Here is a 25,229-nt window from a genome sequence, read left to right as displayed (position 1 = left end):
ATAGCAATGATAACAAATAAGCTAACTTCTCTCTCGTGAACCGTGGAGATGAACAATGATATACTTTTTTGTATAGGCTAAAGAGTTTAATCGATCAAACAAGTTTGTCGCTGGTAAGAAAATGACGCACATCTGCATTCATACATGTGTAGCCGACATATAGTTCTTTCGTCGATAGTTATAAATGTATCCTCGTAGGAGCAGATAACTGACAACCACAGTTGACTCGCTGTTACGATGTTTTACCTTGATTTTCAACAAAAAATTGCTTGCCGAATCCCAAATACACACATACATTTTCCTCACTCTTTTCTCAGGAGGGAGTGGGAAATTGTGAAATTTTCGGAAAAGCGGTCAATTTCGGTAAATCTCAGCGGAAAAGGACGAAATCCGCCATTTTTTTGGCGTCATCAGATATCTAAGGCTGCGCTTGAGATAGCCGCTCCAGTTATTATAGAACTCAATGGCTATGGCACTCATAGGCCATGGCATTTGATTGATTCAGTTTATTTTTGGAAAAATGAACGGATTTGGAAAAAAGCAAAACTTAAACAAAACAAAACTGAAGCAAAACTATAATTGCACTGTTAAAAAAATAATTTGTTCAAACTGTGAAATAAATCAAGTTTGCTTTGTAAATAAACAAAAATGGAATAATATCAATAATAGAGTGGAAACACTAGAAATTACTGTGGAACTCATAGGCCACCATAGTTCTGTTTAGCAATTGGTCCAGAGTTACAGTTTTACTGATATTATGATACTTAGTTTCAGATTATTCAAAACTAACCACAACAATGCATGCATTTTAACAATATCACGGTATTTTGAATATTACATTGTTCTTTCTTGTATCTCAACAAGTGCAAGATGTTTTTTAACATGCAATCTGTAAAGCTGCCTGAATCTCATTCTGTTATACTGATAATACCTCAATCGACATCAGTCTGTACTCTGTATCTAAGTAAAGTTAACTCGAAATTTACCAAACAATACAAACTTTAAACTAAGTCAAGACTTGGCTTGGGAATATTTTTAGCTCCATGCAATACGTACTTTTTTATTTCATTTTTATTGAGTTCATCGATAAAGATATTTGCATGAAGCTGTTTACGAACAAATATCACTATATGAAGACTGAAGTGCCTAAGTGCTCGCACTTGAACATCTAGAAGACATTTATCATCGCACGGAAGAATGTCGTCTATTCCTTAATAAAGTTTCACACCACGGACTTTATCGTCATCATTCTGCCGATTTGTGCGTGTATTTCATAAAACGATAAAGCATATCTTTCAATCGAAAACTGCGTGGTTGAGTTTGGTTGTTTTCACCGGTTGAATGTCGTAATGAAACAATATTATTATATATTACTTCAGTCGAGAGGGAGGTAATGTTAAAAATAATTTTTCAAGTGGAGGTTTTTCAACCAAAATTTCCTATTGGCATCCATGTTTTTGACAGCAGGTTCCAGGACCCTTTAAATATCCAGTTAGTTTAATAGAAATCAATGGTCCTAATCAACAATCCAAAAAGGTTATTAATCACAATAATCATGGGATTTATTCATCGTTCTTTACATAACTATCAAAATCAGAGCCAGTAATTATAAGAGTTGGGAGGCATATTTTTCTGTATTTTGCATTATGATCAATTGTTCCAAAGCGCAAATTATAACCATTTTTTACATAGAAGAAAAATTATGAAAAAATGTTTACATTTTATGTTGGTACATGCTGTTTGATCCTATCACCCAACCTTTGAGACTTTCTACCTTAATAGCGAGCATCACACTCACATTTGCATGTATCATTTGCATGCATCAAACAGCATGCCCCAATTTCAATCAGAAATGGAACGGTCCCCTCAAGACAACAACCAAAACGCGATTGTAAGAAAAGTAATTTAGTTTTATGTGACTCCGAGATAGGTAAACATCTCTTGAATAAATCTCATTGTGCTGATTATTATTCAGACGACAATTTTAGAGTATTAAGAAATGCCGTTCATTCTTTCAGTTACGCGTCATGGAGGCTGTTTTAATTAAGTTAAACATGAATTAAACAGGATGAAACTGTAATTTTTGTCATTATTTTCGATACACTATACATATATGTTTATATATATATAGCTATATTTACAGCATGATAAAACAAAAATGATATAATTATAATATTAGTATTATTATTATTGTTATTATTATTACTATTATTATATTATTATCTTTAATTATTAATAACATTTTGATATGTACATGATACAGTTTATACGCAAGGCTTCTATGCTATGGAGACCAGCTAAGAGATTTAGTTCAATTCTCTTTCATTAGATGCATCCCTTGCAAAAGCATGTCACATCATTATTCCTTTCTGCTATTTCCTAATATTTATTTTATTACTTGATTAAAGTTATCATTTTTAGCTTTCGATTTTTGTATAGTTTAATAGTCTTAAATACTAAATATTTTTTTGTTAGCAAATTTCAACACGTTTATTGAAATTTTACAAGCAACGACCATATATTAACGATAATTTATTGTGGAGGCTACTTTTTCTCCACCCCCATGTCTTCGGATATCTATCTAATTTTTCAGCATACACACCATTCAAATACTTCTTAATGCATAGTACGCATAATGCTAATTGATGTGCGTTATGTAGTTGTATTTTACATTTTAAAATTTAGAAACGGCTTGTGTGATGAAGAGGCAATCTTTCCGTCAACATATGCTTTGTTTTGCCTGACTGAGAGATATCCGAGTTTATTGACGATCTTTGAGTAAGCTTAAATGATGTGTTAGCTGTTGTTTTTGGGATATGGACGTTTTTACCTCGAATCTTTCCAAGGAATGCTAAAAATGTGCGTCTATAGTCTGTTAATCTTAACGAGTACAAGATGGGATTCGCGACAAAATTCATTAGTAGAAGCGGATAAAACAAATAAGCAACTTCATCAAGATTGCCTATTTTAGTGTTATTCATTCTGAGAACAAATTCAATTTGTCGTAGTGTCAAAAAAGGAAACGTGGTAATAAAAAGAATTGCGGTTAGAATGACCACAGTTTTTGCCATATTTCTGTGTTTGTTATTGTGTCTGCAATCATCTTTTGTGTTTCGGCCGCTGCGAATAATCTGAGTGGTAACTTGGATGTTCAAGATAAGCTGAACGAGTGTGAGGAAATGCAGAAAAGCAATGCGCGCCACCCAAAACTTCCTGAAGTTTTTATTGAAGGGCGGAAATCTGTGTATTATATAACAAAAACCAACAGGGATCGAGAACAACCATAACCCGATACAGGCTGACAGAACCTTGGGTGTTGTAAACATAAAACGACTTTTCAGTGGGTGTTTTGTAAGCACAAAGATCTGCATAGAAAAGAAAGTCAGGAATAAGAAAGATGCACCATTACTGAATGACCAACCAAATTGAGCAATGTCCTCGTAAAGTAATCTCTCGCTGCCTGTAAAATTGATGATGGTAAACTCGTGGTAATCCAGCCATTGGAAAAAACTAGTAACGCACGAAAGAAAATCAGCGATAGCCAGGTTTAAGATTGTTATCCATGGTCCTTTGCGCAAGATCCTTAACGGGTCAATTACTATAGCAAAAATAACCGCTATGTTAAGTGGAGCTCCGATCACGGCAACCGATATAATAATGATGACCAGATTCTTTCGTTGTTGTCTTGATAGAAGAAAACTGCCCTTTAGAAAACAAAAATAACAATGAATGTGTTGTTGCGTAATGTATTCCTAAAACCAATCAATTTCTTTCTTACATAGCGATTCAGAAATCAGTTTCACCATGTCACGTACAGTGGAAAATGAAATGCATCTCATTGAAGTTGAGTGTTCAACGGAAATGTTTTTCACTTTCGTTATGACGTTCCATGGACATATAGCGGTATGTTGCTAAGTATGCAACATAACATTTCTGTCAATATACCTAAGGGGAAATTTCGTGCTAATCAAATATCTCTAAATCTACATAAATCAAAGTTGCCTATATTTACTACTCTACATGTTCTTTTGCAAATTGTGACATAATCGTCCTTTGTTCTTTAAAAAACCAGGAAATTTGACGTATTTTTGTTCAGCTAATTATAGTTATGTAATTTATATTTGTTTTGACATAACACATTAGACGAAATGGTACGGATGTTTTCGTTATGCTTTTTTTTCCAAAGGCACTTATAATTTTATTTCTTTTCTGGTTTACATATTTAGCATTCTGAGTAAAGTTTGTGTCACAAGCAGTAGGCTGCTTACTATTGGTGGTGTGCAATCATCCTTGATTTTTTAAAGAAATGTAACACTTAAATTATTTCTCCTAGGAAGCAAACGGAGTCATCTTTTGCCTTTTCTTGTTAATTATACTCTGCATTTATCAAAGTATTTACAGTGTGTATGTACAAAGTTCTGTAAGCATTTCTCGGGCTAAGTGTTTACATGATTTGTAAGTAAATCTAAAATTGTTTTAACCAATTCATTATGAACTGCATTGCTGGATGCAGTTGTCGATGTGCCTCTGCATGGAAAATAGTCTACTTTTACAAGAACATGGTGAATCTCAGAGGTAGTGGAGGGTTTTTATCGTTCCAAAACCTCAATAAAAGCAAGGTCACTATCTGATAAACTGCTTCTATTATCTATTCAATGTGGTGATTGTACGGTTTGACGAGTTTGTGTGGCAAAACTGCTTCCAAATTTTCGTATTTTTTCAATTGTCATTCATCTTAATTCTGATGATGACGCTCTTTCCAAACGCTGTTGCTAGTTCATTTTGCAGAATTAAAAATTATTTAGCCATGGAAAAGTAAAAATGCAACCTGACGCACTTTCACATGATGAGAATAAAATGTGAAAACAAGACGTATTGTTTTATTATTGATGAAGGATATTCAGTCCAAACATCCCTAATGAATATATTGATGAGCGATATTTTGAAGTATCCCCCAACCCTATAATTGAAGGAAATACGTCAGTAAACGTCGCAGTGATAACAAAAGATCATGAGGCAACCATGTTATCATATTAGTTATACAGTTAATGTAGTCAATTTGATTCCCCGAAATGTATAGCTAATTGTGCCCTGCTCATTCACATTCGTTAGTTGTCATGAATGTCGCTACAAACAACTTCAGTGTCAGTTATAAAAAAATAATAAATGTTTTCGTTTGAGTCTCTTTCTTTCTCGTTATTTAATTTAGACAAAAGAAGTTGAAAATTTAGGCTACTTGTAACACATAACTACACTGCAAAAAATTAGATAAAGCCAGATAAAATGGAACTATATCTATTCAATTTAACTCATATTAATGATAAAAATAATATATTTAAGTATTGCATTTACACTCGGAGAAATACACCATGAGGTTATACTAGCCACTTTTATGGTTATATATATTTTGATACACGTATATATTTTGTCGAGTTAGCGAGGTTTCTTTTGTGTTTGAAAAGTGATTGTCCAAAAACTCTGGTAATGGATACGCAGATGTATATCACAACTGCATGGGCTAAATTACCTCCACGCGAGATTTGTTTATTGACTAAAATATTTTATTAAAAACTGGTTGTTTTTGCTAATCTGCCCATACTTTAATTTTTCTACATATTTTCATGCGCTCTTACCTTTGATGTGTTTGTTCTATTAGCCGAATCACTGGTATTTTTGAGTGAAGGAAATTTTGAATTTGCAGCGTTTGTCGGCATACTGCTTCCGCTTATTAAGGTAACTCCAATAAACAACAGAACAAGGTTCAATGATTTCATTTTCATTTACCAATAGTATTTTTTGGTACACCTTAAACGATAATTTGAGATCGGAATTCTTTCTCATTCTACAGTACATCTATTTTGGCACGCGTTCCTTTCGTCTTCGAACTTAAAACACGCAGGTTACTCATGACGTATGCCGTATGAACAGCCAATGAGAAGCGGAATTACTAAACCTCTTATGTTGTCGTAAATTGATGTTAAAACTGCTGATATTAATCTAGCAATGGCATGTGTTGATTGCTATTAAGATAAAAAAACACATGTATACTGCTGTTTTTTATTTTGATTGCGGGAATTTCGCCAAGAATTAGCATTATTTTAAAACCAGTATATACCAGTAACGTTGCATTTATTTTTTGTCTTTCAGATTCAATAAAGTTCGCCTTTTTGATTATTATTTGTACACAGAATGAACTTTTTCGCGACATACCTACTTTAAGATTCTCATAAATGAATTGCAAAACGTATTGATTACACAACCTTGATTGTTTTTTTTGCATATATCCTTTAAAAGTCTCCAACAGTCATGATTTCCTATCCCGTGATCGAATGTAAAGAAATCTCAATGAGCTTGAGACCGCAAATAAATATTGTTTGTAAGGTACAACGCATTTTTTCCATGTATTAATGTTTTGTACATAACAGATGGCCTTACGAGTGTTCGGAAAGAGCCATGTTTTTCTACATATTTAAACTTTGAAATGATGATTTTATTAAGGTTTTTAAGATATTTCCGAGCTTTTGCACATTGAGATTATAAATAAGCACAACATTCCCTTTATCATAATGTCCAGTGTGAAAAACACTGCCTGGCATTGATTCAATCAAAGCGTTGTTATGTACGTGCACACATAAATCAGGATTTCGTGAGAGTTTATATTTTAATGGCAAAGACGTTAACAAACTGTGCATGAAAACACAGTCCTCTAGTTGACTTATCTCGATCACAACGGGAATGATGTCAGAAAGTCACGATCTAAATCTATCTGTAAGACCCCCATTGATATTTTTGTTGACGTTGCATAATATTTTCGGTCTCGTTTCATTTAAGATGTGCACGTTTTCTATTCACACAAAATATGCTCTTAATTATGTGAATGTGAGGCTGGTGTTTGGTCAAAATGGAGCAATGAAAAAAGCTGCTGCATATTTACCCGTTCGAAATGTTGGGATTTAAGGGTTAGTGCAAGTTTGTGGTTTGACGTGCATCGCAAGCCCACGAGCTAAGGCCATTCCATGATATGAAAAATGTCGTTTTATTCAGCTTGCAGGGGAAGGGAAATTTAGGAAGTTTCCATTGTAAAAAAATATTTTTTCTGGCTACAAGATACGCTAAGCTCAAACTGCTCGCACAATTCGAAAAGACAACGCCAAACGGACGAAAAACAACAAAATTAATTGAATCATAGGATAGAATTAGAATAAATGCAAAACAAATGGTAAATTAGAGCTATCTAGAATAAGCGTTCATCTTTTGATCAATTTACTCGCTGCAAAAGTGAGTTGGAATGATAGAAAATACGGAATCTGTTTTGTAATTGTGAGTTTTATTTAGCAGGACTCAACATTTTTCATTTAATGGCCCATTTGTCATAATTCTTGGTGTTATTGTTTACACAAGGATGTTAGTTACAGGTATGATTTTGTTGAACGTGCTTCTCCAGTTAATAAAATACACAAATTTAATTAGTTTAAAACCAATGCATAAAGCTTTGCTCTAACTGTGATCACATGGGGGGAATTCTTTGGATAAATAATACTATTTATAGCCGTTCGTAATTTGTGATTTAAAGTAGAAAAGGTCAAAGTCGAAAATCGAAAGTATGTGCACATTACAAAATCCATATTATTGTCTTAACTGCAAGTCTACAACTGCAAGGTTGCTCATGGAAGAAGTCTTATTTACATTAATTATTTGAACACTGCTGCCGTCATTTGCGAAAAAATTTACGGTTTCCAATTTTGGCAACAACTCATGCATGTTAAAATTTTTCTTTGATCCTCTTATTTGTACGTCATATAATTCTCTTGAAATTTTCCCGTCTGTTCTCAGTCTTTAACCCTCAGCTGTGTTTGCTCATGGAATTTAGATTGATTGCAGCGCGTAGAGGTTTATGATTTCTATTGCCTTAATTGATAAATAAAGCGTACAATTAACGCGACAGTTACCTGGGGAGAAATGATCAACATTCTGCTCAAAGTCGACCTTACACATTCATTATGCATGACGATCGCTTGAAATTTGCCTGTTGCTGTACGTTCAGCAAAAATGTTCATGCTAAATTTTTGAGAAAGCGATAGTATTTTTTTGACCCCTTGAATCTTGTGTACCAAATGAATGATATGAGCGATGCACAAAAACACATGAGCTAGGACAGGAGTAAATTACACAATAGCTTGTATAATAATCTTGATATATAGATATATGGAATTTAACATAGCCTAAGTTTAAGTTAGAATATCGTCTATAACATAACCAGGGTACAGCGTTTCTTGCAAAAACGTTGTAAAATTTTGAAGTTCTCAAATGCCTATAACAAAGCATTGAATAAGCCATGTACTTTTTTAGCATCCTATATTTATTGACGGGTTATAAAAGAACAACAAAAGCATTGAAGTCAGATGACTCGTATAGATAAGCCATGCAATGAATCTAATGACTATGTATGACTATGTGTTTATCACAATCTTACATGTGTGTAAGAGGAGTAGATTAGCTCTCGTGCTTATAGATGAAATCAATTAATCTGTTGAGTGATAGACGAGATCAATGCGGACGAAGAACGTAATGTCGTAGTTGGTCGACAGTTAATCTTCTGCGTGTGATATAATTTAATACAACCACTGCTACTTGAGGTTTGGTTTAATACAACCCCTAACATCGTGACTGTATTGTTAATAAAAATGGAGCTCTTATCTGTAATGCCGACTTTCTCTTTGTAGACTTCTTAGATAATTAGCAGTTTAATACTTAATGAGCTCTAGCTAAAACTTGAAAAAACAAACAAAATATTAGCTACTCTCTTATTAATGCCTTGAAAGCCACAAGAAGGCCAAAATTGTCCGCTATTATGATCTTCTTTATAAAGCACACATCATCAAAACATCCTTCTGTTTTATGCCTTCATCACAACATTTTGTGTTTATTTAAATAACACATATACAATCTTAGCTATAATCATGTGCTCGTGTAAATTGCAAACGCGGTTGGATACTGTTTGAATTGGGCTGCTAAAATGTTCTCACGTTTTTTACCGTTGCAGATAGAGGGTTGGGATAAAATGCGAAAGCGGACGGACGGACGGACAAAAAGAATAGAATGCGGATTTCCCACAAAAAGAATAAAATTCGGATTAGCCGTTTCACACGTCGTTTTGTTACGTCGTGTTTTGTGGACTTCTCATCTTTTTAATAATGTATAGTGAAAGGCTTTGATTAAATGCTTCTAAAATGCATGAGTAGGTTATTCATGTCTGGGTAATATACTTGTCGTCATTCGTGTAACAAGTATAAATATAAGTTCCATTTATAGTGTGTTATAATTTATACATATAGAGTTTATAATAATTTCAAGTCTATGAAAACAACAATGATCTCTCAACGAACAAAATCTTTTGAATTTTAATTAATGCTCTATAGTTTGTTACGCTTCCTTTATGAGAGAAGCATTTTAAACACGATATTTTTCATTAGTTTGTGAACATGCAACTGTTGAATTATATTAGCGGTACACCGTACTCTACCAAAACATCCAAACTTGATCTACTACTTTTATTTCTACGCATCGAATCAACATTACAGCCTCAGTTTACCTGTTTATAGTCTGCAAACTGGATAGATTATATCTTATACTTTCTCACGACTGGAAAGCCTTTTTTGATGAACTGAGTGTTTTATTTCCTAATGCATGAGAGTTTTTACAATAACAATACTCTTCAAGGTGATTTGAATGAAGTATTTAATAGCAAATACGTATAGAACAAAAATGCATTACCATCATAAACTTTCACAACTCTGTAAATGTCCATACGACAATCTAGAAAAGTAAAGTGAAAAGCACAATTTAGAAAGAATACAATTACACACAAATAACTCTCGAAAATAGTCATTAAATTACATTCACTCGAGTTCAAGTCTCGTCCAAGTCACATGTTTTTTATGTGCATATCAAGACCGTGCTAGGATTAATATTACATATACTCGAGTTTGCTTTTTACTAATGACAGGAAGAATTTGAGAGCGTATCTTAGCATTACTTTTACTTGACATTTGATCAACGCTTAAGACGGATTTCCACTTATTGAAAACTTTCCTATCTTGGAAAATTCTTTAAGCTGAGCATGCGCTCTAGTCGTGTTTCTCTATCTTCGGTCGGAAATATTTTTCTATGCCAGGAAAAAAGAAAGTTGAAAAATTTCAACATAGATTACTACAGTGGAAATGGATGCAGGAACTTTTTCCGTCAATTGTAGAGAAATATTACTTTCTATAGAAAGTTTTCAGTAAATGGAAATCCGTCTTTAGTAATATAAAGTTTGCATCCGTCAAGGTAACATTTGTCCGATTTTTTCATCAAGAACGCCGTCTGATTGATTTATCTCACATGGAAGTCACGTATGCTGATGTAGTGAAAGCTAAGGATTGAACGTCAGTAAGATAAGCAAAGTTATTGTTAGCGAATGCCACAAAATGGTTAACACATGCGATATATAGTTGGTTAATTTTATTAACTCATTCTTCATATTGCTAAGCGATGATCAAATGTCAAGTAAAAGCTTTCAAATTCTTCCTGTCATTAGTAAATCACAAACTCGCGTGTATGTAATATTAATATAAAACAGGGTTAAAATAAAATGCGGATACAGATGGCGGATGAGGATAAAATACGGTGTGTTGAGTGTGGCTGGAGTATCGAACATAGCCTGTCAACCTTGAGTGAAACAAATATTGTAAGTTTATGAAATTATTTATTCTACGTTCATCATCATTATTACACAAATAAGCTTCATATGCTTGACTGTCTTTTTTTTTCTCGAGAATCGTTGAATAGCAAATACAACTAATATGTCCATATATTCAACTGTATTGTACTGCGTATATATACACAGTCACACAGATCTTCGCTGTGTTCGGCAGGTGAAGTCAGTTGAAAGAAAACAAACAATATATAAAATCTGAGTGTTTAATGGTCACGAGAAAACAATTGTCGTTTCAACAAACTTTTTTAATTAGACGCAATATTTTGAAAAATAATTTTTAGCATTTTCTAAAACCTGCACTGGACTATGGATTGTAGACTGTGCACAAAAGTTTAACTGCATGTAGAATACTTTTATGATACACCAAGGGAGTAGATCCTTGTTTATTATGCAAAGCTTGGCGTTATAGTGGTTTCCATGTCAGAAGAATGAATCTGACGACGTTTTTGATCGGCGAAATTTTACCACGACGGTCTTTGACGGATGCAAACTTATTAATCCTAAGCATGACAAGTTAAAGTAATGTTATGATATGCTCTCACATTTTCCCATCATTAGTAAATATATAAATCACGTGTAAGTAATTAGTTATTATTTTTGAGATATACATATGTGTAATGATGACAATATTTTTTATAGCTCTTACTTCCTACTTCCTAGTAATTTTCCGTCATTGTTAATCAACCATGTTTCGTTAAGAAACAAATATAACCTATTAACTTTATGTATAATACCTTGTAGACATAGAAGTAGTTAAACCATTGTAAAATAGACTGAGGCGGAACTAGAACGTTAATTTGGGGAAGGATGGGTGGGGGTGAGTGTGCATATTCATATATTTTGTTGCGCCTACTGCTTTGTTTTGAACGTGATTTGAATTTCAAAAGAAATCAGTAGGGCACAACTGAATATATGTATATACACCAGAGGCGTAGCTAGAGGGGGGCGCCGGGGTACATATGTCCGGGGTACAAGAATTTGCCACGTTTGGTGATGGTTTGAGCCAAGCTGCTGTAGAAAACGCCAAAGCAAAATGTTCGACCTGAGGTATTGAGGTGGACAGAAGAATCAAGCGTGTTAAGAGAATGCCTGGAGAACTGGCAAGAGATGCAGGACTTTCATCAGAAGAATAAATTGTGCGCGTTATGAAGAATGACAAGAATTTTATCGTCTTCAACATGAGATGTCAACACGTTTTTCACGACTAAAGACCTAAACAATAAATTTGGATTTTTGTCGGACGTTAAGACTCTTCTATCTGTCACAGATGAGGATGCAATTCGTCAAAATTGTGCAGATTTTGCAAATTTCTACAACACAGACATCAATGGCTACGAACGTTTTATCGAAATTGGTGATTGCAGAATGCTGCTCCGTAACCGAACTGAAGCTCTACCAGAAACTCCCTTGGATGTTTTTGGTTTTATTGGGTTTTATGGAGATGACGTTTTTCCGCATTTGCGAATTTCACTACAAATTTTGTTGACAATAGCAGTTTCAATTGTAAGTTTTGAGCGGTATTTCAGCAAATTGAAACTGATTTTGTCATATCTGCGTACATCAATGGACAGGATAGTCTCAGTGTTCTTGCTCTTCTTAGCGTTGAAAAAGAAAAATTGGAAACAAGAAATTTCGATAACGTGATTGACCAGTTTGCGATAGTGAAATCAAGAAAAATAAATCATTGTAGACTATGTGAATTATCTTTGACAATGACTGAATGAGCCATATGCAATAAATTGTATAGTATTGCTTCTTCTTTAAATATAATGGTCCATTGAAATGTGAACTTTTTTCCGTATACAGTAAGGTATACAATGTTATTGTAAATAAAATGCGATTAGACACGCAGGAGGGGGCGCCAGTTTTATAGTTTGCCCCCGGGTGCAAAATACCCTGGCTACGCCTCTGATATACCACACACACCCCAATTAGCGTTCTAGTTACGTCTCTAAAAATAGACGTAGAAAATCAAATGTGATTGTATAGTTATCTAGCTGTGATATCTCTATTTACTGGTGTATATCAATTTATACTAAGGGATGCAGATGCCTACATCACAAAACCTAACAGGTAACACAAAAGAAAAACGCCGGTGCACAACGCCATGCAGTCTGCACAGCGCTTTGGGATTGAAATTATAATAACTTTTACTGCAATATCAATGGTCAATAGCCAACAGTCAGTAGTAAAGGGTCAATAGTCAATTGTCCATAGCTAATAGTCAACAGTCTTTAATCAACAGTTCATAATCCACAGTCTAGTCAACACCTCCATGCCTATTACGAGTCAAAGGTCTGTGACACCTGAACACACTTTAAGCTGTCCCACCAACGCTATACCAGGTAGGAATTTGTTTACCATGAGCCTACTGCAGTTTTGTCCGCCATTAGTTCACTTTTGTTTTGGATGCAGTCATACTTTAAAGCCTAATTGTATGATTGGAAATCCACCTTTTAATCTCGTTGTTGTTTCAAGAATGCAAAGAGAAGATCGCACAGTTTCTGACAGCAGGAGGGAAATGTTTATTTTCACGTCAGCGAGTGTTGTATTAAAATGAGACAGCCGTATTTCAGCCCCCAAATGACTGTTATTCCGCAGTGGATACAGCAACATTTAAAAACTGAACATTTTTACTTTCTGAAAAATTTTTTCCAATCGTCTAATTTGTAAATTAGGCATGGACATAGCTCTGAAAATGGCTGATAGACAGTGATTTTGGCATTTGGATGTATTGGTTGTTAATAGCATTTTTTAATATCTTTGATATCAGTTTAGTTGTTCGGCTTTAAAACTGAAAGAAAAAGAGGTAACTGAAAGATTATTTGTATTACTTGACGACCGTGAATAAATATTTATGTTACTGTTTGTATTGCAGACACATTCATTTAATTCATACTTTCATCCGCATTTTATCCCCTTATCCGCGTTTTATCCCCTCATTACCGTTTTATCCCCCCATCCGCGCTTTATCCCCTCATTACCGTTTTATCCCCCCATCCGCATTTTATCCTCTCATCCGCATTTTATCCCTTGATTCGCGTTTTATCCACTCATCCACGTTTTATCTGCCATCTGTATCCGCAGGTTCATCCGCCATTCGTATCCGCATTTTATCCTAACCTCATAAAAACATGTGTCTTGGACGAGATTTGAACTTGAATGTATGTAATTTAATGACTATTTTTGGGAGTTACTTATGTGTAGACTTGATAACATTTTTTATAGTTCCTATAGTTTTCCGTGATAGTAAATAAACCATATTTTTTAAAAAAACAAATACATTTTATTCTTTGTGATTGTAAAAACTCTCATGCATTAGGAAATAAAACACTCAGCTCATCAAGAAAAAGCTTTCCAATCGTGAGAAAGTGTAAGTTATAATCTATCCAGTTTGCAGACTATAAAAAGGTAAACTGAGGCGGTAATGTTGATTCGATGCGTCGAAGTAGAAGAAGTAGATCAAGTTTGGATGTTTTGGTAGAGTGCGGTGTAACGCTAAAATATTTCGACAGTTGCATGTTCACATCATTATTCCTTTCTGCTATTTCCTAATATTTATTTTATTACTTGATTAAAGTTATCATTTTTAGCTTTCGATTTTTGTATAGTTAAATATTCTTAATTAGTAAATATTTTTTTGTTAGCAAATTTCAACACGTTTATTGAAATTTTACAAGCAACGACCATATATTAACGATAATTTACTGTGGAGGCTACTTTTTTCCCCACCCCCCACATGTTTTCAGATATCTATCTCATTTTTCTGCATACACACCATTTAAATGCTTCTTAATGCAAAGTACGCATATTGCTAATTGATGTGCGTTATGTAGTTGTATTTTACATTTTAAAATTTAGAAACGGTTTGTGTGATGAAGAGGCAATCTTTCCGTCAACATATGCTTTGTTTTGCCTGACTGATATCTATCCGAGTTTATTGACGATCTTTGAGTAAGCTTAAATGATGTGTTAGCTGTTGTTTTTGGGATATGGACGTTTTTACCTCGAATCTTTCCAAGGAATGCTAAAAATGTGCGTCTATAGTCTGAATGTCTTAACGAGTACATGATGGGATTCGCGACAAAATTCATTAGTAAAAGCGGATAAAACAAATAAGCAACTTCATCAAGATTGCCTATTTTAGTGTTATTCATTCTGAGGACGAATTCAATTTGTCGTAGTGTCCTAAAAGGAAACGTGGTAATAAAGAAAATTGCGGTTAGAATGACCACAGTTTTCGCCATATTTCTGTGTTTGTTATTGTGTCTGCAATCATCTTTTGTGTTTCGGCCGCTGCGAATAATCTGAATAGTAACTTGGATGTTCAGGATAAGCTGAACGAGTGTGAGGAAATGCAGAAAAGCAATGCGCGCCATCCAAAACTTTCTGAAGTGTTTATCGAAGGGCGGAAATCTGTGTATTATATAACAAAAACCAACAGGTATCGAGAGCAACCATAACCCGATACAGGCTGACAGAACCTTGGGTGTTGTAAACATAAAACGACTTTTCAGTGGGTGTTTTGTAAGCACAAAGATCTGCATAGAAAAGAAAGTCAGGAATAAGAAAGATGCACCATTACTGAATGACCAACCAAATTGAACAATGTCCTCGTAAAGTAATCTCTCGCTGCCTGTAAAATTGATGATGTTGAACTCGTAGTAATCCAGCCATTGGAAAAAACAAGTAACGCACCAAAGAAAATCAGCGATAGCTAGGTTTAAGATTGTTATCCACGGTCCTTTGCGCAAGATCCTTAACGGGTCAAATACTATAGCAAGAATAACCGCTATGTTAAGGAGAGCTCCGATGACGGCAACCGATATAATAATGATGACAAGATTCTTTCGTTGTTGTCTTGATAGAAGAAAACCGCCCTTTAGAAAACAAAAATAATAATGAATGTGTTGTTGCGTAATGCATTCCTGAAACCAATCAATTTCTTTCTTACATAGCGATTCAGAAATCAGTTTCACCATGTCACGTACAGTGGAAAATGAAATGCATCCCATTGAAGTTGAGCGTTCAACAGAAATGTTTTTCATTTTCGTTATGACGTTCCATGGACATATAAAGATATGTTGCTAAGTACGCAACATAACATTTCTGTCAATATACCTACGGGGAAATTTCGGGCTAATCAAATATCTCTAAGTCAATATAAATCAAATTTGCCTATATTTACTACTCTACATGTTCTTTTGCAAATTGTGACATAATCGTCATTTGTACTTTAAAAAACCAGGAAATTTGACGTATGTTTTTCAGCTAATTATAGTTATGTAATTTATATTTGTTTTGACATAACACATTAGACGAAATTGTACGAATGTTTTCGTTATGCTTTTTTTTGCAAAGGCATTTTTAAATTTATATGTTTTCTATTTTACATATTTTGCATTCTGAGTAAAGTTTGTGTCACAAGCAGTAGGCTGCTTACTATTGGTGGTGTGCAATCATCCTTGATTTTTTAAAGAAATGTAACACTTAAATTATTTCTCTTTTGAAGCAAAGGGAGTCATCTTTTGCCTTTTCTTGCTAATTATACCCTGCATTTATCAAAGTATTTACAGTGTATATGTACAAAGTTCGTAAGCATTTCTCGGGCTAAGTGTTTACATGTTTTGTAAGTAAATTTATAATTGCTTTAACCAATCCGTTTTGAACTGCATTGCTGGATGCAGTTGTCGATGTGCCTCTGCATGGAAAATGGTTTTCTTCTACAAGAACATGGTGAATCTCAGAGGTAGTGGAGGGTTTTCGCCGTTCCAAAACCTCAATAAAAGCAAGGTCACTATCTGAAAAACTGCTTCTATTATCTATTCAATGTGGTGATTGTACGGTTTGACGAGTTTTTGTGGCAAAACTGCTTCCAAATTTTCGTATTTTATCAATTGTCATTCATCTTAATTCTGATGATGACGCTCTTTCCAAAACTCTGTTGCTAGTTCATTCCGCAAAATTAAAAATTATTCAGCTATGGAAAAGTAAAAATGCAACCTGACGCACTTTCACATGATGAGAATAAAATGTGAAAACAAGACGTATTGTTTTATTATTGATGAAGGATATTCAGTCCAAACATCCCTAATGAATATATTGATGAGCGAAATTTTGAAGTAAGTATCCCCCATCCCTATAATTGAAGGAAATACGTCGGTAAACGTCGCAGTGATAACAAAAGATCCCGAGGCAACCATGTTATCATATTAGTTATACAGTTAATGTAGTCAATTTGATTCCTTGAAATGTATATCTAATTGTACCCTGCTCATTCACATTCGTTAGTTGTCATGAATGTCTCTACAAACAACTTTAGTGTCAGTTATAAAAGATATTAAATGTTTTCGTTTGAGTCTCTTTCTTTCTCGTTATTAATTTAGACAAAAGAAGTTGAAAATTTAAGCTACTTTTAACACATAACTACATTGCAAAAAATTAGATAAAGCCCGATAAAATGGAACTATATCTATTCAATTTAACTCATATTAATGATAAAAATAATATATTTAAGTATTGCATTTACACTCGGAGAAATACACCATGAGGTTATACTAGCCACTTTTATGGTTATATATATTTTGATACACGTATATATTTTGTCGAGTTAGCGAGGTTTCTTTTGTGTTTGAAAAGTGATTGTCCAAAAACTCGGGTAATGGATACGCAGATGTATATCACAACTGCATGGGCTAAATTACCTCCACGCGAGATTTGTTTATTGACTAAAATATTTTATCAAAAACTCGTTGCTTTTGCTAATCTGCCCATACTTCAATTTTTTCTACATATTTTCATGTGCGCTTACCTTTGATGTCGTTGATGTGTTTGTTCCATTTGCCAAATCACTGTTATTCTTGTGTGTTGGGAATTTTGAATTAGTAGCGTTTGTCGGCATACTGCTTCCGCTTATTAAGGTAACTCCAATAAACAACAGAACAAGGTTCAATGATTTCATTTTCATTTATCCAATAGTATTTTTTGGTACACCTTAAACGATAATTTGACATCGGAATTCTTTCTCATTCTACAGTACATCGATTTTGGCAAGGGCTCCTTTCGTCTTCGAACTTAAAACACGCAGGTTACTCATGCCGTATGCCGTATGAACAGCCAATGAGAAGCAGAATTACTAAACCTCTTATGTTGTCGTAAATTGATGTTAAAACTACTGATATTAATCTAGCAATGGCATGTGTTGATTGCTATGAAGATAAATAAACACATGTATACTGCTGTTTTTTATTTTGATTGCGGGAATTTCGCCAAGAATTAGCATTATTTTAAAACCAGTATATACCAGTGACGTTGCATGTATTTTTTATCTTCCAGATTCAATAAAGTTCGCCTTTTTGATTATTATTTGTACACAGAATGAATTTTTTCGCGACATAGCTACTTTAAGATTCTCATAAATGAATTGCAAAACGTATTGATTACACAACCTTGATTGTTTTTTTGCATATATCCTTTAAAAGTCTCCAACAATCATGATTTCCTATCCCGTGATTGAATGTAAAGAAATCTCAATATTGTTTGTAAGGTTCATAGCATTTTTTCCATGTATAAATGTTTTGTACATAACAGGGGGCTTTACGAGTGTTCGGAAAGAGCCATATTTTTCTACATATTTAAACTTTGAAATGATGATTTTATTAAGGTTTTTAAGATTTTTCCGAGCTTTTGTACATTGAGATTATCAATAAGCACAAACATTCCCTTTATCATAATGTCCAGTTTGAAAAACACTGCCTGGCATTGATTCAATCAAAGCGTTTTTATGTACGTGCACACATAAATCAGGATTTCGTGAGAGTTTATTGTTTAATGGCAAAGACGTTAACAAACTGTCCATGAAAACACAGTCCTCTAGTTGACTTATCTTGATCACAACGGGAATGATGTCTGAAAGTCACGATCTAAATCTATCTGTAATACCCCCATTGATATTTTTGTTGACGTTGCCTAATATTTGCGGTCGCGTTTCATTTAAGATGTGCACGTTTTCTATTCACACAAAATATGCTCTTAATTATGTGAATGTGAGGCTGGTGTTTGTTAAAGTGGAGCAATGAAAAAAGCTGCTGCATATTTACCCGTTCGAAATGTTGGGATTTAAGGGTTAGTGCAAGTTTGTGGTTTGGCGTACATCGCAAGCCCACGAGCTAAGGCCATTACATGATATGAAAAATGTCGTTTAGTTCAGCTTGCAGGGGAGGGGAAATTTTGGAAGTTTCCATTGTAAAAAAATATTTTTCTTGCTACAAGATACGCCAAGCTCAAACTGCTCGCTCAATTCGAAAAGACAATGCCAAACGGACGAAAAACAACAAAATTAATTGAATCATAGGATAGAATTAGAATAAATGCAAAACAAATGGTAAATTAGAGCTATCTAGAATAAGCGTTCATCTGTTGATCAATTTACTCGCTGCAAAAGTGAGTTGGAATGATAGAATATGCGGAATCTGTTTTGTAATTGTGAGTTTTATTTAGCAGGACTCAACATTTTTCATTTTATGGCCCATTTGTCATCATTCTTTGTGTCTTTCTCACACAAGGAGGTTAGTTACATATATGATTTTGTTGAACGTGCTTCTCCAGTTAATAAAATACACAAATTTAATTAGTTTAAAACCAATGCATAAAGCTTTGCTCTAACTGTGATCACATGGGGGGTAATGTTTGGATAAATAATTCTATTTATAGCCGTTCGTAATTTGTGATTTAAAGTAGAAAAGGTCAAAGTCAAAAATTGAAAGTATGTTTAAATTACAAAATCCATATTATTGTCTTAACTGCAAGTCTACAACTGCAAGGTTGCTCATGGAAGAAGTCTTATTTACATTAATTATTTGAACACTGCTGCCGTCATTTGCGAAAAAATTTACGGTTTCCAATTTTGGCAACAACTCATGCATGTTAAAATTTTTCTTTGATCCTCTTATTTGTACGTCATATAATTCTCTTGCAATTTTCCAATCTTTTCTCAGTCTTTAACCCTCAGCTGTGTTTGCTCATGGAATTTATATTGATTGCAGCGCGTAGAAGTTTATGATTTCTATTGCCTTATTGATAAATAAAGCGTACAATTAACGCGACAGTTACCTGGGGAGAAATGATCAACATTCTGCTCAAAGCCGACCTTACACATTCATTATGCATGACGATCGCTTGACATTTGCCTGTTGCTGTACGTTCTGATCAGCAAAAATGTTCATGCTAAATTTGAGAAAGCGATAGTATTTTTTTGACCCCTTGAATCTTGTGTGCAAAATGAATTATGTGAGTAATGCACAAAAATACATGAGCTAGGACAGGAATAAATTACACAATAGATTGTATATAAATCTTGATATATAGATATATGGAATTTAACATAGCCTACGTTTAAGTTAGAATATCGTGTAAAACATAACCAGGGTACAGCGTTTCTTGGAAAAACGTTGTAAAATTTTGATGTTCTCAAATGCCTATAACAAAGCATTGAATAAGCCATGTACTTTTTTAGCATACTATATTTAACGGGTTATAAAAGAAAAACAACAGCATTGAAGTCGGACGACTCGTATAGATAAGCCATGCAATGAATCTAATGACTATGTATGACTATGTGTTTATCACAATCTTACATGTGTATAAGAGGAGTAGATTAGTTCTCGTGCTTATAGATGAAATCAACTAATCTGTTGAGTGATAGACGAGATCAATGTGGACGAAGAACGTAATGTCGTAGTTGGTCGATAGTTAATCTTCTGCGTGGGATATAATTTCATACAACCACTGCTACTTGAGGTTTCGTTTAATACAACCCCTAACATCGTGACTGTATTTTTAATAAAAATGGAGCTCTTATCTGTAATGCCGACTTTCTCTTAGTGGACTTCTTAGATAATTAGCAGTTTAATACTTAATGAGCTCTAGCTATAACTTGAAAAAAAAAGGAATTTTTAGCTACTCGCTTATTAATGCTTTGAAAGCCACAAGAAGGCGAAAATTGTCCGCTATTATGATCTTCTTTATAAAGCACACATCATCAAAACATCCTTCTGTTTTATGCTTTCAAAATAACACATATTTTAGCTATAATTATGTGCTGGTGTAAATCAAACGCTTTGGATTTTTGATTGTCGTATGGACATTTACAGAGTTGTGAGAGTTTATGATGGTAATGCATTTTGTTCTATACGTATTTTTATTAAATACTTCATTCAAATCACCTTGAAGATATTGTTATTGAAAGCGGACGGACGGACGGACAAAAGAATAGAATGCGGATTTCCCACAAACAGAATAAAATCCGGATTAACCGTTTCAAACGTCGTTTTCCCACGTCGTGTTTTGTGGACTTCTCATCTTTTTAATAACGTATAGTGAAAGGCTTTGATTAAATGCTTCTAAAATGCATGAGTAGGTTATGAATGTCTGGGTAATATACTTGTCGTCATTCGTGTAACAAGTATATTACCCGTAACAAGTATAAATATAAGTTCATTTATAGTGTGTTATAATTTATACATGTAGAGTTTATAATAATTTCAAGTCTATGAAAACAACAATGATCTCTCAACGAACAAAATCTTTTGAATTTTAATTAATGCTCTATAGTTTGTTACGCTTCCTTTATGAGAGAAGCATTTTATACACGATATTTTTCATTAGTTTGTGAACATGCAACTGTCGAATTATATTAGTGGCACACCGTACTCTACCAAAACATCCAAACTTGATCTACTACTTTTATTTCTACGCATCGAATCAACATTACAGCCTCAGTTTACCTGTTTATAGTCTGCAAATTAGATAGATTATAACTTACACTTTCTCACTACTGGAAAGCCTTTTTTGATGAACTGAGTGTTTTATTTCCTAATGCATGAGAGTTTTTACAATAACAATACTCTTCAAGGTGATTTGAATGAAGTATTTAATAGCAAATACGTATAGAACAAAAATGCATTACCATCATAAACTCTCACAACTCTGTAAATGTCCATACGACAATCTAGAAAAGTAAAGTGAAAAGCACAATTTAGAAGGAATACAATTACACACAATTAACTCTCGAAAATAGTCATTAAATTACATTCACTCGAGTTCAAGTCTCGTCCAAGTCACATGTTTTTTATGTGCATATCAAGACCGTGCTAGGATTAATATTACATATACTCGAGTTTGCTATTTACTAATGACAGGAAGAATTTGAGAGCGTATCTTAGCATTACTTTTACTTGACATTTGATCAACGCTTAAGACGGATTTCCACTTATTGAAAACTTTCCTATCTTGGAAAATTCTTTAAGCTGAGCATGCGCTCTAGTCGTGTTTCTCTATCTTCGGTCGGAAATATTTTTCTATGCCAGGAAAAAAGAAAGTTGAAAAATTTCAACATAGATTACTACAGTGGAAATGGATGCAGGAACTTTTTCCGTCACTTGTAGAGAAATATTTCTTTCTATAGAAAGTTTTCAATAAATGGAAATCCGTCTTTAGTAATATAAAGTTTGCATCCGTCAAGGTAACATTTGTCCGATTTTTTCCTTCAAGAACGCCGTCTGATTGATTTATCTCACATGGAAGTCACGTATGCTGATGTAGTGAAAGCTAAGGATTGAACGTCAGTAAGATAAGCAAAGTTATTGTTAGCGAATGCCACAAAATGGTTAACACATGCGATATATAGTTGGTTAATTTTATTAACTCATTCTTCATATTGCTAAGCGATGATCAAATGTCAAGTAAAAGCTTTCAAATTCTTCTTGTCATTAGTAAATCACAAACTCGCGTGTATGTAATATTAATATAAAAACAGGGTTAAAATAAAATGCGGATACGGATGGCGGATGAGGATAAAACGCGGATGAGGAGATAAAATGCGGATGAGGGATAAAATGCGGTGTGTTTAGTGTGGCTGGAGTGTCGAACACAGCCTGTCAACCTTGAGTGAAACAAATATTATAAGTTTATAAAATTATTTATTCTACGTTCATCATCATTATAACACAAATAAACTTCATATGCTTGACTGTCTTTTTTCTCGAGGATCGTTGAATGGCAAATACAATTAATATGTCCATATATTCAACTGTATTGTACTGCGTATATATATACACAGTGACGCAGATCTTCGCTGTGTTCGGCAGGTGAAGTCAATTGAAAGAAAACAAACAATATATAAAATCTGAGTCTTTAATGGTCACGAGAAAACAATTGTCGTTTCAACAAACTTTTTTAATTAGACGCAATATTTTGAAAAATAATTTTTGGTATTTTCTAAAACCTGCACTGGACTATGGATTGTAGACTGTGCACAAAAGTTTAACTGCGTGTAAAATACTTTTTATGATAAACCAAGGGAGTAGATCCTTGTTTATTACGCAAAGCTTTGCCTTTTCGTGGTTTCCATGTCAGAAGAATGAATCAGACGACGTTTTTGATGGGCGAAATTTTACCACGACGGTCTTTGACGGATGCAAACTTATTAATCCTAAGCATGACAAGTTAAAGTAATGTTATGATATGCTCTCACATTTTCCCATCATTAGTAAATATATAAATCACGTGTAAGTAATTAGTTATCATTTTTGAGATATACATATGTGTAATGATGACAATATTTTTTATAGCTCCTACTTCCTACTTCCGTCATTGTAAATCAACCATGTTTCGTAAAGAAACAAATATAACCTATTAACTTTATGTACAATACCTTGTAAACATAGAAGTAGTTAAACCATTGTAAAATAGACAGAGGCGTAATTAGAACGTTAATTGGGTGAGGGGGGGGGGTGAGTGTGCATATTCATATATTCCGTTGTGCCCTACTGATTTGTTTTGAACTTGATTTGACTTTCAAAAGAAATCAGTAGGGCACAACTGAATATATGAATACACACCAGAGGCGTAGCTAGAGGGGCGCCGGGGTAAATATGTCCGGGGTACAAGAATTTGCCACGTTTGGTGATTGTTTGAGCCAAGCTGCTGTAGAAAACGCCAAAGCAAAATGCTCGACCTGGGGGATTGAGGTGGACAGAAGGTTCAAGCGTGTTAAGAGAATGCCTGGAGAACTGGCAAGAGATGCAGGACTTTCATCAGAAGAAGAAATTGTGTGCATTATGAAGAATGACGAGAATTTGATCGTCTTCAACATGAGATGTCAACCCGTTTTCACGACTAAAGACCTGAACAATAAATTTGGATTTTTGTCGGACGTTAAGACTCTTCTATCTGGCACAGATGAGGATGCAATTCGTCAAAATTGTGCAGATTTTGCAAATTTCTACAACACGGACATCAATGGCTACGAACGTTTCATCGAAATTGGTGATTGAAGAATGCTGCTCCGTAACCGAACTGAGGCTCTACCAGAAACTCCCTTGGATCTTTTTGGTTTTATTGTGTTTTATGGAGATGACGTATTTTTGCATTTGCGAATTTCACTACAAATTTTGTTAACAATAGCAGTTTCAATTGCAAGTTTTGAGCGGTCGTAAGAAAAATTAGAAACAAAAAATTTCGATAACGTGATTGACCAGTTTGCGACAGTGAAATCAAGAAAAATAAATCATTGTAGACTATATGAATTATCTTTGACAATGACTGAATGAGTCATATGCAATAAATTGTATGGTATTGCTTCTTCATTAAATATAATGGTCCATTGAAATGTGAACTTTTTTCCGTATACAGTAAGGTATACAATGTTATTGTAAATAAAATGCGATTAAACACGCAGGAGGGGGCGCCAGTTTTATAGTTTGCCCCCGGGCGCAAAATACCCTGGCTACGCCTCTGATATACCACACACACCCCAATTAACGTTCTAGTTACGTCTCTAAAAATAGACTTAGAACATCAAATGTGATTGTATAGTTATCTAGCTGTGATATCTCTATTTACTGGTGTATATCAATTTATACTAAGGATGCAGATGGCTACATCACAAAACCTAACAGGTAACACAAAAGAAAAACGCCGGTGCACAACGCCATGCAGTCTGCACAGCGCTTTGTGATTGAAATTATAATAACTTTTATTGCAATATCAATGGTCAATAGCCAACAGTCAGTAGTAAAGGGTCAATAGTCAAATGTCCATAGCTAATAGTCAATAGTCTTTAGTCAATAGTTCATAATCCACAGTCTAGTCAACACCTACATGCCTATACGAGTCAAAGGTCTCTGACACCTGAACACCCTTTAAGCTATCCCACCAACGCTATACCAGGTAGCAATTTGTTTACCATGAGCCTACTGCAGTTTTGTCCGCCATTAGTTCACTCTTGTTTTGGATGCAGTCATACTTTAAAGCCTAATTGTATGATTGGAAATCCACCTTTCAATCTCGTTGTCGTTTCAAGAATGCAAAGAGAAGATCGCACAGTTTCTGACAGCAGGAGGGAAATGTTTATTTTCACGTCAGCAAGTGTTGTATTAAAATGAGACAGCCGTATTTCAGCCCCCAAATG

At 34.2% G+C, this 25,229-nt stretch overlaps 2 protein-coding genes across 2 annotated transcripts; both read right to left on the bottom strand.

Moving 5' to 3' along the window:
- Positions 1 to 2,362: 2,362 nt before the first annotated feature.
- On the bottom strand, positions 2,363 to 5,920 carry LOC124453245 (cannabinoid receptor type 1A-like). The gene is made up of 2 exons (XM_047004020.1): positions 5,634 to 5,920; positions 2,363 to 3,704 (listed from the first exon to the last, which is right to left on the bottom strand). The coding sequence occupies exons 1-2, from the start codon at positions 5,778 to 5,780 to the stop codon at positions 2,682 to 2,684; spliced, it is 1,170 nt and encodes a 389-aa protein (XP_046859976.1). The 5' UTR covers positions 5,781 to 5,920; the 3' UTR covers positions 2,363 to 2,681.
- Positions 5,921 to 14,274: 8,354 nt separating this feature from the next.
- On the bottom strand, positions 14,275 to 17,867 carry LOC124453244 (2-oxoglutarate receptor 1-like). Its single transcript, XM_047004019.1, has 2 exons — positions 17,571 to 17,867; positions 14,275 to 15,639 (listed from the first exon to the last, which is right to left on the bottom strand). Exons 1-2 carry the CDS (start codon positions 17,724 to 17,726, stop codon positions 14,617 to 14,619), a joined length of 1,179 nt encoding a protein of 392 aa, XP_046859975.1. The 5' UTR covers positions 17,727 to 17,867; the 3' UTR covers positions 14,275 to 14,616.
- Positions 17,868 to 25,229: the final 7,362 nt, after the last annotated feature.

This window comes from Xenia sp. Carnegie-2017, unplaced genomic scaffold (genome assembly GCF_021976095.1).
Source record: "Xenia sp. Carnegie-2017 unplaced genomic scaffold, XeniaSp_v1 HiC_scaffold_25, whole genome shotgun sequence".
Lineage (NCBI taxonomy): Eukaryota > Metazoa > Cnidaria > Anthozoa > Malacalcyonacea > Xeniidae > Xenia > Xenia sp. Carnegie-2017.
This window is presented reverse-complemented; position numbering and strand designations above follow the sequence as displayed.

Excerpts from the sequence above, each read along its gene's own strand:
- LOC124453244 (XM_047004019.1), bottom strand. The coding sequence starts at position 17,726 with ATGAAAATGAAATCATTGAACCTTGTTCTGTTGTTTATTGGAGTTACC. Across the intron at positions 15,640-17,570 it reads ACACATCAACGACATCAAAG|GGCGGTTTTCTTCTATCAAG; the intron begins GTAAGCGCACAT and ends TGTTTTCTAAAG.
- LOC124453245 (XM_047004020.1), bottom strand. The coding sequence starts at position 5,780 with ATGAAAATGAAATCATTGAACCTTGTTCTGTTGTTTATTGGAGTTACC. Across the intron at positions 3,705-5,633 it reads ATAGAACAAACACATCAAAG|GGCAGTTTTCTTCTATCAAG; the intron begins GTAAGAGCGCAT and ends TGTTTTCTAAAG.